The sequence below is a fragment of the Mesoplodon mirus genome, assembly GCF_964341445.2.
Source record: "Mesoplodon mirus genome assembly, chromosome: X".
In the NCBI taxonomy this organism is placed as follows: Eukaryota; Metazoa; Chordata; class Mammalia; order Artiodactyla; family Ziphiidae; genus Mesoplodon; species Mesoplodon mirus.
Genome location: NC_138981.1, coordinates 95,822,467 through 95,840,054, shown reverse-complemented (window position 1 = coordinate 95,840,054; position 17,588 = coordinate 95,822,467). Strand labels below are relative to the sequence as shown.

Genomic DNA, 17,588 nt, shown 5'->3' with positions numbered 1-17,588 from the left:
AGGGAGAATTTGCAATCACGAACTACAGTCAATGTTCTTCAGCATCTTTTTTCCACTCCCTACTGGCATAGGGATCATTAATTTTGATTTACTGATGTGACTTTGTTATGTGGTTCCCATATCTCTCCATGGATCTATAAGCAGGGGTCATGGCTTCTGCTTAGAAAGGATTAGACAAGCTTTTGAACTTGATATAAGGATCCACATGAAGGGCATATAATGGAGAGCAAGGGGTCCATGCTGATGGTGCCAGAGAGTCCATGGAAAGGATTTAAGAAGGGTCATGACATGGTCAGGTTTTCTTTTCTGAACAAACACTAGCAGCAGTGTGAATCAGAAGAGTGCCAAGAATGGAAACTAGGAGACTGGTTCCTTCAGGCCTTCCTTACTTATTTTGCTGCAATATTCCCCAAATATTGGGGATAAAGAGTAAAGGATAGTTTAAAAGATATTTAATAGGAGGAATCATAAGAACTTGGTAACTGAGGAGACAGTAGGGGTAAATAAAAATGAAGAGAAGCTCAAGGATTATGCCTAGATTTCTGACTTGGGTATTTATGGGAGACAGAACACAGGGAGAGGCTCTGATATGGTGAATATGAGCTAATGCATTCAGTTTGTGACAGTTTGAGTATCGAGTGACTTTGGGACACATTAGTGGAGATTTCAAGTAGGTAGATGTATTTACAATTAGGATCTGAAGCGTAGAGGAGACATACGGGCTGGAGATATTAGTTTGGGAGTTATGATATAGGTGGGGGTAGGAGACTTGGGTGTGAATAAAATAAACCACGAAAGAATCCTGGGAAAACACCTACATGTGAAGGATGGTTGGAAGTAGGACTCTGAAAAGGGAACTGGAGAAGTGGAAAACAGAGAAGTAAGAGAATGATCGGGAAAGAGTGGTCACAGAACCAAGACAAGACAGGGTTTCAAGAAGAAAGGAACAGCCAACGTTCACTGAGTTATCTAACGTTTATAGAATGACTGCTGTGTGCCTGGGGATGCCTCAGGGAATTTTTAAAAAAAAGATATTTGCCCTGGTGGAGCTTACATTCAACTGGGAAGAGTCAGACAACAGATAGAAGAAATAGATGAAATGGTAGAGCATGAAAGATGTTGATAGATATTATGAGGATAAGGACCAGGGAAAGCATATCAGGAATTCTGGTGGGGGAAAAGCAGTTGAAATGGGGTAATCAGGTAGACCTCGTTGAAAAAGAAATATTTGAGCAAAGACCTAAAGGAAGTGAGACATGAGATGTGTGGCTATCTGAGGGAAGTGTTTTCCAATAAGAAGGAACACTCATCACAGAGGCTCTGAGGCAAACACGTGGCTGAAAAGTTTGGGAACTAACAAGGAACCAGTGTTCCTGGAGCAGAACGTGTGAAGGGGAGAATAGAAGGGGATGAAAAGGAGGGGGGTACACACAGTGGAGGGCCTTGTAAGTCATTATAAGGACTTTGTCTTTACTTTGAGAGGAATATGGAACCATTGGAGAGTTCTGATTTATGTTGAATGTCCCGTTGAGACTATAGTTAGGCAAGCATAGAAGCAAGGAGACCAGTTAAGAGGCTACTGTAACAATCCAAGCAAGAGATGAAGATGCCTTGGATCAGATTGGTTGCGGTAAAGGTGGTCAGATTTTATATACATATATTCACAAATACACACACACACACACTCTCACACTCAAAATCATATACAGATGGTACCTGACTTAGGATGTTTCCACTTACAATTTTTCGACTTCATGATGGTGCAAAAGCAATATGCATTCAGTAGAAATCATACTTTGAATTTTGAATTTTGATCTCTTCCCAGGCTAGTGATGTGTGGTGCCATAGTCTCTTGTGATGCTGGGTAGTGGCAGTGAGCCACAGCTCCCAGTCAGCCATGCGATCGTGAAGGTAAACAATTGATACACTGACAACAATTCTTTACCTGGGCAACCATTCTGTTTTTCACTTTTTTTTTTTTTGTTTGTTTTAGGTACGCAGGCCTCTCACTGCTGTGGCCTCTCCCGTTGTGGAGCACAGGCTCCGGACATGCAGGCTCAGCGGCCATGGCTCACGGGCCTAGCCACTCCGTGGCATGTGGGATCTTCCCGGACCGGGGCACGAACCCGCATCCCCTGCATCAGCAGACGGACTCTCAACCACTGTGCCACCAGGGAAGGCCCTCCTGTTTTTCACTTTTAGTGCAGTATTCAATCAATTACATGAGACCTGCAACACTTTATTATCAAATAGGCTTTGTGTTATGTGGTTTTGCCCAACTGTAGGCTCATGTAAATGTTCTGAGCGCGTTTAAGGTAGGCTAGGCTAAGCTATGATATTTGGTAGGTTAGGTGTATTAAATGCTCTTTCAGGGGCTTCCCTAGTGGCACAGTGGTTGAGAGTCCGCCTGCCGATGCAGGGGACACAGGTTCGTGCCCCGGTCCGGGAAGATCCCACATGCCACGGAGCAGCTGGGCCCGTGAGCCATGGCCGCTGAGCCTGCGCATCCGGAGCCTGTGCTCCACAACGGGAGAGGCCACAACAGTGGGAGGCCCGCGTAGCGGAAAAGAAAAAAATGCTCTTTCAGCTTAAAATGCTTTCAACTTACAATGGTTTATTGGGATGTAACCCCATCATAAGTCGAGGAAGATCTGTTGTGTATTTTTAGTCAGTTTCATTGAAGTATAACTTAAATACAATAAGATTGCCCAATTTTAATTGCATGGTTCAGTTATGGGTCAGCTATGTATTATATGGATGCTGTAATGCCTCCTGCTAAAAATAAATTGAAATAGCTGGATTTTCCCCAAGAATATTGTCTTATGGCTTTAAGAGTATTACGGAATGGATTTGGCAATATAGGAAGGGAAAAGATTTGGTAACTATTAAAGAACTGGTTATTTCAGCTAAAGATGGATAAGGACTTGAAATACAAATGTGAGGCACATAACTGGATGCTATCCCCAGACGCAAGCCACCAGTGTTAGCAAAGATTTCTTGCTTTTGGATGGAGATGGGGGAAAATGGGGTGCATACTCACACTGTCTACACACTTCACCGACCAGGGCCCTCCCAGTCTGGTCCTACATAGGACTAGAAGGTCTCTAACAATGGCTACTGCACTATGGAAGAAATACTTCTCCGCATTTGGACTGCCAGCTGAAATTCACCCAGGGCAGTGGCTACTCTTTTTTTTTTTTTTAATAATAGGGGAAAGTTTGATGGGGAAACAGGTATTTATATAATCTCAAATTGTGTCCCCACAAAATATTTATTAATTACTTTTTTTAAACATCTTTATTGGAGTATAATTGCTTTACAATGGTGTGTTAGTTTCCACTTTATAACAAAGTGAATCAACTATACATATACACATATCCCCATATCTCCTCCCTCTTGCGTCTCCCTCCCACCATCCCTATCCCACCCCTCTAGGTGGTCACAAAGCACCGAGCTGATCTCCCTGTGCTATGAGGCTGCTTCCTACTAGCTATCTATTTTACATTTGGTAGTGTATATATGTCCATGCCACTCTCTCACATCGTCCAAGTTTACCCTTCCCCCTCCCCGTGTCCTCAAGTCCATTCTTTACGTCTGCACCTTTATTCCTGTCCTGCCCCTAGGTTCAGATAAAGAAGATAGGGCAGTGGTTACTCTTGAAGTTGTTCCAATTGGCCAGAATATTTTAAAAGGATAATAATAATAATAACTACCATTTATTGAGTACCTACTTTGTGACCAAATGAGCATTGTGATATGTCAACTTCTTCATTCTTCACAGCCCCATCATGTATATTTATCCTATTTTTATAATTGATACTAACACTTAGATAAGAAAAGTGAAATGCAATTGTAGCCCTGAAATCTAAACTCATAATCCCATGTCAGCCTAAGGGAGATCCATAATTTACAAGATTCGAGTGAATTGACAGCACATGGTCCAGTCTAGTTGAGGCAAGAGCAAAAGACATGGTGGGGGCCAGGATGGAGCATTCTTGGTACTGGGGTGCTACCCTACTAGGAATGATGATTTTATTCTCATTATTTTATTTTTGATGGGAAAACCCACTATCCAGAGACTTCTATGGGGGAGGAAGTGGAAGGTATGGAAATTTAAGAAGCTGATATAATATATATCTAGACTAAAGTAGAAACTACTAGAGACACGCAGATTACCACTCCCCAAGGCATTTTGCAGCAACCTTGAATGGAAGAAGCACCAGAGCAATGTTGAAGTATGATGACAGGAGCTGCAGGAAGGGATGCTGAGTGATGTTGAAGAATCGGGGGCCTCCCTGGTGAGCCCCAAATGGTTGCCCTATCCATAGACAGGAAGAAAAATGGGGTGAACCTATCACAGTGGGTCACAGTGTGTACTCCAGCCAATAGGTAATTAAGGGAAAGCCACTGGGCCACCGTCCACATGCCAGCCAGCAAAGTGCCCCTCCAGGCAGGGTTCATTCCTTTACTTCTTAAACACTTTGAGTCTGAGGAGCAAAACTTGTACTTGGTCTGGAGGGGCTACGTCAGGTGTAGACAGGCACCCATGAAAATGACGAAGAACAACATGCTTGGGAATTATTCATTATAGTGTGTGTGTGTGAGATTGGGAATTATTCATTATAGTGTGTGTGTGTGTGATTGGGAATTATTCATTATAGTGTGTGTGTGTGTGTGTGTGTGTGAGAGAGAGAGAGAGATTGGGAATTATTCATTATAGTGTGTGTGTGTGATTGGGAATTATTCATTAAAGTGTGTGTGTGTGTGTGTGTGTGTGTGATTGAGAATTATTCATTAAAGTGTGTGTGTGTGTGTGTGTTTGAGATTGGGAATTATTCATTAAAGTGTGTGTGTGTGTGTGTGTGTGTGATTGGGAATTATTCATTAAAATGTGTGTGTGTGTGTGATTGGGAATTATTCATTATAGTGTGTGTGTGTGTGTGTGTGTGTGTGTGTGGTAGGGAGCCTCTGATTGTGAGGCCAAGATGGTGAAAGAAAAGATGGTGGAAAACCTGAAGACCTGAGAAAGTGAGGCAAACTAAAGTGGGCACGTGGCATCTTATGGATCATTAAGCCTATGGCCATGTGCTGAGCCTCAGCTTTCCCATCAGAGGAACAGTGATTCCTGGAAGGTCATAGAGAGTGCAAAGGCCCAGCACAGCCAACAATGCAACCTTTATAGTACAGATGTTAGTGCAGATGACATCAAGGTTTTGACTTATTTAATAACCTATAAAATGCTATGATCCATACACAGTTTGAAGGAGGGCTTAAGGTAGGTGTTAATAACCCTCAAAATGATACAGATAATGAGTTAGAAAAGATCATAGGAGTGTACCGTGGAGCTAAACAAAAAGAGTTTCACTGATTCTGGAATTGATATTTTTGATCCTCTTATGAGCATCCTCTTATGAAAGGGAAATGTTTTAGATTCCAGATATTTATCCTGGTACCATAGGCTACTCTGATATTAATACACACGCCTGTGTCATCGATAAACACATCACTCTAAGTAACATCCCTGTAACTCTGTCACGGGAGAGGTATCTTCAATGGAATTTTAAAAATTCATGAATGTAGCTTCTTACATGAACCTCTTGAGATAGATTGTCTCCCAGTGTGGCAGATAAAACCTTTATTGTTCGGGATTTGGTAACGTGGGTCTGCACACTGTGTGGTAGCCGCAGCGTTTTGATGCTAGACGTGTTGGTGAGATTGATGATCACGTATGGAATCTAGACAGTATTTATCCAAAGGATTTAGAAGGCTATATTGCAAACTGGGACAATATTGCCTTTTTCACAGTCAAGTCTTATGCTAGGAATACCCCAAAAGCAGATTAGGACATACGCACTTGTGCTTCAGGTGAAAAACACCTTCCCAAGCACAATACACCCAAAATTAGAAGAACAATCATTGCTGAAGGTAGCAATGGACCAATATGACCAGAGATTAAGATCGTCTTGAAGGGGACTACTTTGGTAATCCCTTCTCTCTACTTGAATAGCTAGAGGAATAACTGTACCTCATTCAAGTGAGATTCCAATTTTTTAGGAATTATGTCACACAGCCATTTAAATATGAAGGAGATTTTAACCACCTAATGTCTGTTCAAAAGGGCTTAGAAAGAAAATGTGGAAAACATAGCAGGGCTTCTCATTTGTGCCTACAGCAGGGTTTCAGGATACATCAAGAGCTTTATTCTGTCATATAACACTGTTGGAACATAACATTCCCATCCTGTATTTTAAGGCACAGCAATTCAGCTTTACCTGTTGTAGAATTAAAAGTTTCTCATTATGAATTTTGTTCTCGTGGGACACCGTAGGCTGAGAAGCCGGTCAATCCATGCTCACAGGGAAGAACTCATAGGCAATTAGATTTGAGTTCCCTGCTTCCCAGGGAGGCCTCGGAAGTGCCTGAAGAGAAAGTGGGAATTCTCACTACCTCAGATGGGCAGGACTAGGGACAGGTGGAATTAAGTTAGGGAGGAACTTCTTGATACCAAGGTAATTAGCAGCTGGTGGCGGAAATGGATTGGCACATGATATCCAGCCTGCATCCTATCTCCTTGCCACGACCTCTGAAATGTCACGGGGGAGGTATCATGCAGTTTGTTGCTTTTCTTGTTGGAAACTTCATTGAGATAATTGCAGATCCACGTGGAGTTGTAAGAACTAAAACAGAGAGATTCCTATGCACGCTTTACCCATTTTCCCCCAATGGTAACAGAGCCTGTTGCTTCATACTTTGTGGGAATGTATATCCCTAGGAAACAGGATGAGGGTACTCTAGTGAAAACATTAAAGTACACGTAGAATGGAACCAAACTGCCAATTTCCATTTTATTCCAAGGAGGGCTGCTTGGAAGAAAATGGAGAATTTAGGGCTTCCCTGGTGGCGCAGAGGTTGAGAGTCTGCCTGCCAATGCAGGGGACACGGGTTCGTGCCCCAGTCCGGGAAGATCCCACATGCCGTTTAGCGGCTGGGCCCGTGAGCCATGGCCACTGAGCCTGCGCATCCAGAGCCTGTGCTCCGCAATGGGAGAGGCAGCAACAGTGAGAGGCCCGCTTAACACACACACACAAAAAAAAGAAAGAAAATGGAGAATTTATAAAGGAATGTCTCTAGCAGACGCTGTGGATTAACTTCCATGGAAAGTGGTGGGCCTGAAAGGGGCCAGGCTATGCACAGGTTGACCTGACGAGCCCCAAGAAGGGAGGGGGGAAACGAAGGCCAGACTTGTTCCCTGGTTCAGTGAGGTGCCAGAAATGGAAAAAGATGTATGACTGATTCACTTTGTTATAAAGCAGAAACTAATAATAAAAAAAGAAAGAAAAAGAAAAACACAAATCAATCAATCAATAAATCAATTAAAAAAAAGAAATGGAAAAAGAGCCATTCAAAGATGTAGCAGAATCAGTTGATTTCATGAGAAGGGCTTCTGCTGTCAGGTATAGAAAAGAAAGCAAGTTATAAAATAGATAACCTATAAGGACCTACTGTATAGCACAGGGAACTATACTCAGTATCTTGTAATGACCTATATTGAAAGAGAATGTAAAAAAAAAGAATATATGTATACATTATATGTATATATATCTGAATCACTTTGCTGTACACCTGAAACTAACACAACATTGTAAATCCACTATATTTCAATAAAAATTAAAAAAAAGAAACCCAGTAAAAAGCAACCTGCTATGAAACTGCAAGTAAGTGGATGAGTCACCCCACTGCCCTCCCCAGAGGCTCCTAGCACCAGGGACTGGTGTGGCTATTGAAGATATAGATCAGCAGAGTGGCAAACAGTAGCAATGGGAAAGTGGCATTGGTACAGGATTAGCAGAAGGCAGTGACAGCAGTGGTGCTTGATGCAGGTATGTGGAAAGCCACCAGATACCACCCAGGTGTCTGGAGGCCAGGGCTGCGTGGGATGTAGAGAACACCCACAATGTGGGAGGCACTTCAGGTATTACCCCTCCCCCTTCACTAGGAGGTCAGGGACTTAGATGAGGCTAGAGTTCCAGCAACTGAGCTAGTAGGGCTGAGCTGCAGAGTAAGACATTTATCACTGTTTGGGACCCTGTTCCTCTAAGTTGTTGTGACAATGGGAAATGCCTTTGAAATTTTCTTTTCTGATGGAAGATACTGCTAACCTGCTAACACGTAAAAAGTATTTCTACTTTAATAGGGATAGAAAAATGGAGGAAATCTGTCAATCCAAGTTGGAAGGCCATGAGGCTAATAGTGGGAGAGGCAACATAGGAATTCATGCGCATGGGCAGTAGAGAGCTTGGCTAAAGGCTAACGACTGGGATTCTCGTTTAATTGCCCATTCACATGTACAGAAATGTCTCTTGCTTTCAACATGGAGAGAGTCAGTGAGAGAGATAAAGGTTGCGTGTAAATCCAGTGAACTGAAAACAACCAAATAGCATTTGGTAAGATATATAAAACGTTCGAAGGAAATATAGTACCACTGGGTATCCACTTACACAAAGGTATCAAATTATATACACAAGCTCCAGAAGGAACACTATCCCCACTGTACAAGTACTACAAGGGTAACAAACCTCCAGGTTGCTAAATCCCTGGCGTTTTTAGCTTGTCATGAGGACTCAGTTTCTGACAAACCTGACTCCAATATGTTCATTTAGCTGCTTTCAATGAACTTTATTGTCATTTAGTCACACTTGGAGATTCTTTTTAAAAGAAAAGTTATCTTTCTCAGAAAAGTCCACAGTGCCTGACATACAGCAGGAGCTCAATAAATCCTTTTTGAATGAAAAAGTGAATGAATGAATGAATGTTCTCAGTAACATGGTTTTAGAACTTCTCCTGTGAACTGTGGCCCTTGATTCTAGATATAAGATAAAAACTAAGCAAGAGGGAAGGGATGTGGAAACAGATATATATGTATGACTGATTCACTTTGTTATAAAGCAGAAACTAATAAAAAAAAGATAGACAAACTATTAGCGCCTTGATACAAAATAAATTTTTTCAAATATTTGAAAAAAAAAGATAAAAACTAAACATTATGGAGATGGCTTTACTTGTTCAGAATTTTCCAAGCAGAAAGATGAGCAAAAACAAATTATTTATTACATATGGTTTCTTTCGGCAGTTTCCCTTCATCTACCTTTTGCCCTGCATTGAGTTTACACATTTGTCTCTCTCAGCTATTCTATGTAAAAACCAGATGGAGACTCTGGGCCTGAGTTATTTAGTGGTAGGATCTGCAGGACATTTCCCATATTGCTTACAAGGCTGGACGTTTCCCTGACTTGATACCTGCGGGAGAATGCTATCCTCCAACCCGTGAATCGGGTAAATGCCAATGCCAAGGGGGTGGGTGGAAAGGTGACAGAAGAGAGAAGCACCAGCTCAGTGATGTTTGTCATTTTTATTTGCAATACTTTAGGTCCAAGTTTCAAACTGCAATATTTTTACACTCAAGACACAGTCATGCACAATCCATATTTCAATTTTCTATTGCTTCAACCACAATTTAAAATAACAATATTGGAAACAAAAGTCCTTAAAAAGATCGGATGCTGAGGTCAGAAGGATGGAACCATACCATCAGCAGGTTTACAAAAGAAATAACTTACTTAAAAATCAAACAAAATCAAACAAACAGGAAGACCATAAATACCTTTAATCCAAAGTTACATAAGAAGTTCACTACACATGGGTTTACAGATAACACATTTTAACAAAAGTAAAGCACAGCCAAATGAGAAACAATTCTGATAAACAATGAAAATGTAGATCCTCCTTAACTTGTTTTGTCTGGATATTATGAGTATAATCCCAGTAGCCATCACTACCCTGTGATCTGTCTCTTCCTTGCTGATGTACTGAGATTTAAAACTCAACCCACTAATGGTTACAGAATTCTGTGAAAGGTCTTATCATCACTAATGAATATAGTATATGCGGGTCCATAAAACACACCACAGACAAGCACACACACTGAACTTGAATTTCACACTCAGGGCTGGTTGGCACTGCTGTGGGCAGGGCATTGGGACTGTCCACTACCAGTTTATCCTCTTTCCAGTAGCATACTCATTCAACTGGCCAATCCCTGTGGGAGTTATCACCAGAAATGCTATCTTTGGTTCCCAACAAGTGGATTTGTCAACACTCCTTAATGCTAATAGCATATATAATCGCTTTTGCCTTTTTCTCTCTGCAACCTGCAAATGCTTAGGCCCCACTCAGTAGTCCCAGCCATTAAAATGCATGGGTTCTGACATCTTGTGCCATTGATGAAGTAAACTCTATAAAGCCCAACACCACTTCGTAGGAAAGAAGAGGCCCAAGTATCGTTCTATTCTAGCATGTGTGACAGTGTATTTCTGTTCTAGTAGCAAATACTGGCCACAGCTTAATGAAAACCAGACTTTACGTACAGAGTGTATGGAAAATGAAAACTGGGACCACGCAACAGAAAAGGAACATTAGGACAAAAACAAAACAACTGTGAAGGAACTGGAAGGCTGCCACAAGTTTTATCAACATTCTCTAGTATTATTTGCTTCATTTGTTCGAGGGTTTTTTTTTTTTGGCATCATCTTACATAGTCCTATTGTTTAACTGCAACATAAGAGACCCAGGCTGAAGCATGTGGTATTTGCCATCACTTTAGCAGGATGAATTAGCAAGGCAATCTACAGTACCACAGAATGTTGTAGCTTTTGGAAAGCCTTGGAGATCTAGTCCAATACCCTTATTTTATAGATAAGGAAACAGCCATAACATGGTTAAGTGACTTGCCCAAGGTCACATAGTAAGTTAGGAATAGAGTCTTTATTAGAATCCAGGTATCCTTACTTCTAGGCTAGTACTTCTTCCACTACATCTGACTGATTCTCTCTAATTGCTGTTGATTTCCTCGTAGGTCCTAAATCAGGTGAACACGGTACCTGCCTTCTACTGGTATTATGGGATAGCATTCGCCTGATGGCAGCTTCCAAAGGAGACTCTGAGGGCACTAACTGGCTTCTGTAAGTTTATATTGCAAGTGTGAATGTATTATGTGGCAGTAAATGTTCCTCGTTATTGTCTACTTGAACATAGAAGTGTGCACATGGAAGTGATTATCTCAGTTCCCGCGTTTGCAGAGTCAGTTAGATATTGTTTAATATTAAACAGACATCCCCAATGAATGAGGAGTCGGGTTATATTCATTTGGTTACTAAAGGAGTGTGGGATCAGAAAAGGAGTGGAAAAATATTAAAGCTGACCAACAGAAAGATTCTATCAGAAACACATTTTTGATGAAAAATTCTTTCTTAGGAAGAATAGTCCCATTATTTCCAAGGTCCCATTTATTTCCTTCCCAATCCACATGCAAATACATGTTCAGAATTGCGTGTTAAATTCACTCAAAATCCCGGGTCTGTTAGACTGTCAATTTACAAATGCTGAATTTCAGTCCTCTTGCTCAGAGACTGGGAGTAGCTTGCATCACTGGCCATGCCTTTGTTTAACTGAATATTAACTGCAAGTAGCTAAGAAAAGGACCATGAGGTTCAATGGGGCAGGGCAGGGCAGGGTTAAGACTCTCATAAGTAGATTATATGTTGAGAATGGCCAAAGGAAAGCCTGTGGGTTCTCTAGATACAAGGTCTGCACTTGGTGAAACTAACACCTGAGGCCACTACCGCATTATAAAAGTCCTCACCTACAATTTCTTTGGTGAGTTAGAAGGAAATTCATCTCTTTGGGTAGATAGTCTCCCCTTTTCTGTTTAAAAATGACAGTAGTTACTGCATACAACCTATAATCAGGCCAGACAGAAAGTACATAGAGGCCGCCATCTCAGGCCAAAGCTAAAAGGAGTATGACTGAATGCCAACAGGCCAGGGCAGTTCTAAATATCTGTCTTAATGTTTTCAGTCAGCTTTTAAGTGCAAGTCATAACTTCTACTGAAATCAATGGGACTTGCCTACTGTTCATTTAAAGAAAATCCTACCTGAATGACAGCGTACCCTGTTGGAAAAGGAAATGGTGGGAGCTGGGGATCTTATCCTTCTGTTCTTCCAAGATTCAACCTGAAAATCTGCTAAAGTGATCCAGAAAGGCGATACTTGAAACAGATGTTATCAAGGGGGCTGATCAAAGGTCACCCCTCCAATCTAAAGTAACCCAAACAGAAACCTCAAGGCCACACTAAAGTGGAGGGGGGCACCCAGTTTGAAAGCAGAAGGATGCGTTTGTTGTACTAATAGTGACATTTCCCTAGCTTTAACTTGTAGATAATAGTCCCCTAAGAAAGCATGTGCCATACCCAAGCGTGTGCCAACCTCAGCACCCAGGCAAATATAAAGCCTATGGAATAATTGTAACTAGCAAATATCTGTGCCCTGCATGCTCTGGGCTCTGGCCAGAAGGCGTCTGCTTCTGGCGTCTTTTCTATGTTTCTATAGTTCCCTTTCTGATGTTTATTATAAAGCAATATTAGAACAATATCAAAGAAAATTGTAAAAAGAAAAAAAAATTCCACATAATCCCGCCACCCTAACACCACTGATTTCAATTGTCTGTGTTCCCAGTCTTTGCCCATATGCACACTTATTTTTACATGGCTGTCTTCCCTGTTTATGTTATTTAAAGGTGATTTTATTGATTCTCTCTGAGAACCGGCAGCCTCATTAGAAATAAACAACCCACTGAGCAAAGGAATATAATTATTTACACGATCTTTGAGCTGAGAAATATCCTTTATAGACAAACATCTCAAACTATCAAAACAGTTATACAGACGACATGAAGCAATTTCATATTTCTTTTTCTTTTAGCAATGGAATGTGCTTCACAGGGGAGGGAAAGATGTGGGGATCAGGTGGTTAAACTCAAACATTGGGGTGCAATTCACAAGCCTGAAAGAAATCTGAATAACACAATTAAAGAATAAATACTTGAGTTAAATCTTCTTACATGACTTGGCCATCCAGTAGCCAAAATGGAACACAGACACACAAATATTTACAATGACACACAGACGAGATCAGCAAGAACGAAGTCATTACCCAACATGGTGACTGATTTGAGGGGATTATGACAACGTACCGGATCCTTGCTACAACATTAATGTTCTTTTCTTTCTTAAATAAATAATCTCTACTGTGCTTCTCACCCTTCCCTGACTTTCCCACTGCCCTATCCCTATCTCAGGACATTTTGGAATCAACATTCGACGATGTACCCTTATTATCTCAGGGCACACGAGCGATTTCAAAGATCTGGATAGATTCACCTGTGTCAAGATGAGCTAAAAAAAAAATGCAGGGAAAGCGAATAAACTATTAACCACCTGGAATCCTTCAGCATCATTTTGGCAGGAGAAGCAGCTTCTTCCTAATACTTATTAGAAATATACATAACTCTCCAATGCGGGGAAGGGTCTTTAGAAGCTGTTCTCATTTTAAAATTTACATAGATATAAGTTTGTAAGAGTAAAGCCTACTGGGATATATTACCATAAAATCTTGGTATAACGGGCTATGGTGAAGTAGTACCAGGCTCCTTGTTGATACACTGAATTGAAAGCATAAAAGAGCAGCCATTTCTCCGCCTACAGTAACCTGAAGGGTCACTGCTCCAGGTCTCCCCCCACCAAAAAAAGGCCTTCATGACATGTAAGGGATGCTAACAGATAACTAGGGCTTCCCAAACAGGTTTGGGGCTCTCTCCCCTGGCAGGGTATAGTTATCAATGTACTGAATTCTATTTGCATCCCAGGTGTTATTTCACTGAATTCCCTGGCACTATGAATGAAAAATTTAAAAAATACTTAATTTTAAATGAAATCAAAGTTAAGGCTTCTCTCTCTCTCTCTCTCTCTCTCTCTCTCTCTCTCTCTCTCATTAAAACAATGTGGCATTAAAATTTTCAGGCCCAGCCATGTTTTTGTGAAGTATAACATAGTATGCTTCAAATTAATATTACCACTTGATCTTTTCATGTTTGTTGTTTTATCCCACTGTGGACATTTTTGGGGCGGGGGGTCAAGCCCCTCCCAAATTTCACAGTCAAAGAAGACAATAGGAAATCCACCAGTGGTGTCATCTCCAAACATAAACACGTGCACTGTATGGTTAGCAGAAACTCTCTAAAGAAAGTGCTTTCATTTTAAGGAATGGATAGATAATTATATCGACTGATGTGCCTAGGCAGAGAAGGAGAGAGGCCCATGGCATTGATCTCTTTCCCTCTCTTGCTGGATGTAGATAGGTTCTATTCAGATTCTTGACATACTACAAATCAAGAAGCCTTCTACTGCACAAATTGCTAGCTTTTCAAAGGCTTAGAGAAACAACTATGCAGAATTTATAAAATTGACAATACACTCGAAAGAGAAGCGTATCCTTTTCTATGCAGACACCCTCCAGATATTTTTCTACACTCAGAAGATTCAGGAAGTGGCAACTGTTGAATTTCTAATAAATTGATACACGGTGAAATACTAGTCAAATTTTCATATTTTTCCCAAGCCACAAAAGGAATTCAGTTGGACTGATATTTCTTGGGGTATATGATTGCAAACCCAAATGCTTTTCACTGGAGAACTTCAAGATCTTTACAAACATGTTTTTAAAATTCAAAAGCCCAAAGGGCTAAGTATGAACACACCATATCCAGAAACAGAAATTGGTGACACATAGGGAAAATGGCAACAAGTACTTAGAGCCTAATGTTGACTGGGATGGAGTTTTCACTGACCTCCCATTTATTACAGAGTTGAGTGCTTACAATATTTCTGTTCTCCAGATCTTTAAAAAAATTTTTAACGTTACAAATTGTCAAGATAAATAATTTTTACCAGCCGCAAATGTTGGTTAATGGGTCTGTTTCCTCCTGTTGTGCCTATTTTACAGTTACCTACATTCCACAAGGACAAGACAGGATTAAATTAGGTATTGTTATCTTTGTTTACTGTCCAACAAGGATTTCAGTATTGCATGCTTATATTATCTTCCTTTTGGCTCTTGGAGAAAGTCCCGTCTTTGTTTAAGTATGGTTTCTCCTATCAGGATTTCCTAGGTTTAAGACCTGGACTCACCCAACTGGAGTGCCATAGTTTTGGTGTGTCTTTTTTCAGGTATCGTGAAGATGAACGAGCTGGTTTATACAAATGATAAATCAACTACCTCTTAAGCATCATCATGAAAATGTGATAAGATTTCACCATTTGAACTTTTAGACATAGAGTTTTTAAAAGCCCTTCCTGAACACACATATTCCTCTCTGCTTTTGGAAAATGTCATAAAAGAAACCTTTTCCAATACAAATGCAGAAAAACAGGTACACAAACCGAGCCACCACTATAGAAGAAGAATAAAAAATTTCAACTCTATTAGGGCATGGACTTCCACATGTTCACACAGTACTTGCTCTGGGGTTTTTTTTGTTTTGTTTTGTTTTATTATTTTTTTGTTTGTTTGTTTTTGTTTTTTACTTGCTTTTTTAAAAAAAAACGTTTTGACATTTTTTTTTTCTGGACATCTAATGACAATGCAAGTGAAAAACATCACATTGGGTAAGGAGTTTTGAAGGAGGTTCGAATGCAAGAGGGACTACTCTCTAACTTAAAAACAAACACAACACTATGAAGAGGGAGAGTGCATCTTTGAGAAATCTTTTTTCTTCAAAGTGAATGCACAAAATGAGGGGATTCACTACTGGCTCTTTCGCTTCACGGTAGAAGTGACCACTTTATGGCCACTTCGACATTGCTGCCCTGTTTGGGCTGCGATTCAGGCTTACAAATAAATTACATAATCTGAGGGAGTAGGAAAAAGGCTTATAAGAAGTTTCTATTCATTTGAAAGTTAAAGAATCCCCACCCCATTCAACTGTCTTTTCTTCCAGCTTTCCTGCAGTGGAGTTTTATTTCAGTCTTACTCATGAGGGAGATGGTGTGGGGTAAGGCTTGCAGTCCTAGCGGCTGCTGTTCTTAATCGCTTCCTTTGCAGCGATAATCAGAGGAGTCAGGCTGGAGAGAGGCTTGGCTAATTTTAAAAATGGATGCTGCAAAAGGGAAAAAAAAAGAGGAATTACTAGAATTCTTTCCTCCAACAAGTATATTACTTTACACTTTCAAGGAGTCTTTTTTTCATGAAAATGTATTTTGTGGATCCAATTAAACATCATTTAAAAAATAGTGCCAGCTTTTGTCCTTCAGATGTTTTTGGTCTTCGGTGTCATGAAATCTTCTAGAAGCTGACTGGCAGAGCTAGAAATTCAGAGTAGGGGTCTTGTAAAATCTTGCTGTGTTTGCAAGTCTAACTTTCTGATTTTCTTAAATCCATGAATTTATCTGGAGCAGCCCTCATGCTTAAACAATTGCATTCTGTTGACCACTCAAGACCTTGACCCTGAAATCAATGGCCTCCTATCTGCTAAACCCAATAGTGTGTCTCCACCGTTTCTTTTTTGGCCCCTCTGCAGTGCTTCAAACAAGTGAATAGCCCTTTCTTCTTTGAGATGTTCTCTTTGGGGGCCTGTGACATTCTACTGTCTCGATTCTCTTCCACACACATGCTCACTGACTACTCCCTCCCTCTCTATCTTCCTCCTTGATTTCACTTCCTCTTCCCACCTCCCAGAACTTAACTCTCATTATCTTCTTTTTCTAATTTAATTCCTTGGACAGCTCATTCCTTTTCATGGTTCCAACCTCTCATCAAGCTTTATGGAAATGACTCCCAAATGTCCACTGTGGCACCTGATGTCTTTCCTGAATTCTGGTCCTATTTCTCTAATTGCCTGCTGGATATTTCCTTTTGAATGTCCTTCTGCCACCTTGAACTTACAGCTTACAGTTCCTTGTAAGCTACATTGAAGCCAATCAGTGTTAGCCACTGTAGTATTATCCTCTATCACTTCTGCTTTTGCTGAACTCTACCACTGGTTTGATATTCTGAGGTAGGTCACTTTTGTGTTCCTCTCCCTTATGTTCTACATGCAATCAGTTACCAAGTGCTTCCTTTTCAATGCCTTTTACAATTATCTCTTGCTTTCCCTAGGCCTAATCAACTTAATCCTAAATTATAACAATAACCCCCCTATCTTCCTGCCTCCATTTTTTTCTATTGCTAATTCTTCTTGCATACCACCAGATTCATCTTCCTGAACAAAGTTTTCATCAGGTGTGTCCCTCAGATATCTTCAGTGTTTCCCCACTGCCTATAGCCCCTACCTTTTAGCCTGGTGTTCAAGGCTCTCTATGTCCTGTCTCCTGCGGCTTTCCTTACTGGAACTCTTTACTTCAGCTACACCGTCTAGTTTCTGTTCCCTTGAACCTTGCCTACATGCCTTTGGTCATGCGATAATCCTTCCATCTGAAATTCCTTCCCCCTTTCCCCTCAAACTATCTAAAACTGATCTGTCTTTCAAGGCCCAGGTGAACTCTTTCCTTTTTGCAGACATTTTCTGAATGCCATAGCCCATAGAAGTACGTCTCTAATCAACCGTGACATTTACCGTTTAAACGGCCTTGGGTTGACTGAGCCTCTAAACAATCTTGCATTTTTTTCATGTTCCTAAGGAGACTGAACTTCTGAAGAGT

At 40.7% G+C, this 17,588-nt stretch overlaps 1 protein-coding gene across 6 annotated transcripts in view; it reads right to left on the bottom strand.

Annotated features, from left to right (window-relative positions):
* Nucleotides 1–9,394: 9,394 nt before the first annotated feature.
* Nucleotides 9,395–17,588, bottom strand: part of PAK3 (p21 (RAC1) activated kinase 3) — a 122,534-nt gene continuing 114,340 nt past the window's right edge. For all 6 annotated transcript variants that reach the window (XM_082610615.1, XM_082610614.1, XM_082610616.1 and 3 more), the window contains one exon: nucleotides 9,395–16,048. In XM_082610615.1, coding sequence (XP_082466741.1) covers nucleotides 15,959–16,048 — 90 coding nt within the window. In that variant the 3' untranslated portion in view covers nucleotides 9,395–15,958. The remainder of the gene's footprint in view (nucleotides 16,049–17,588) is intronic.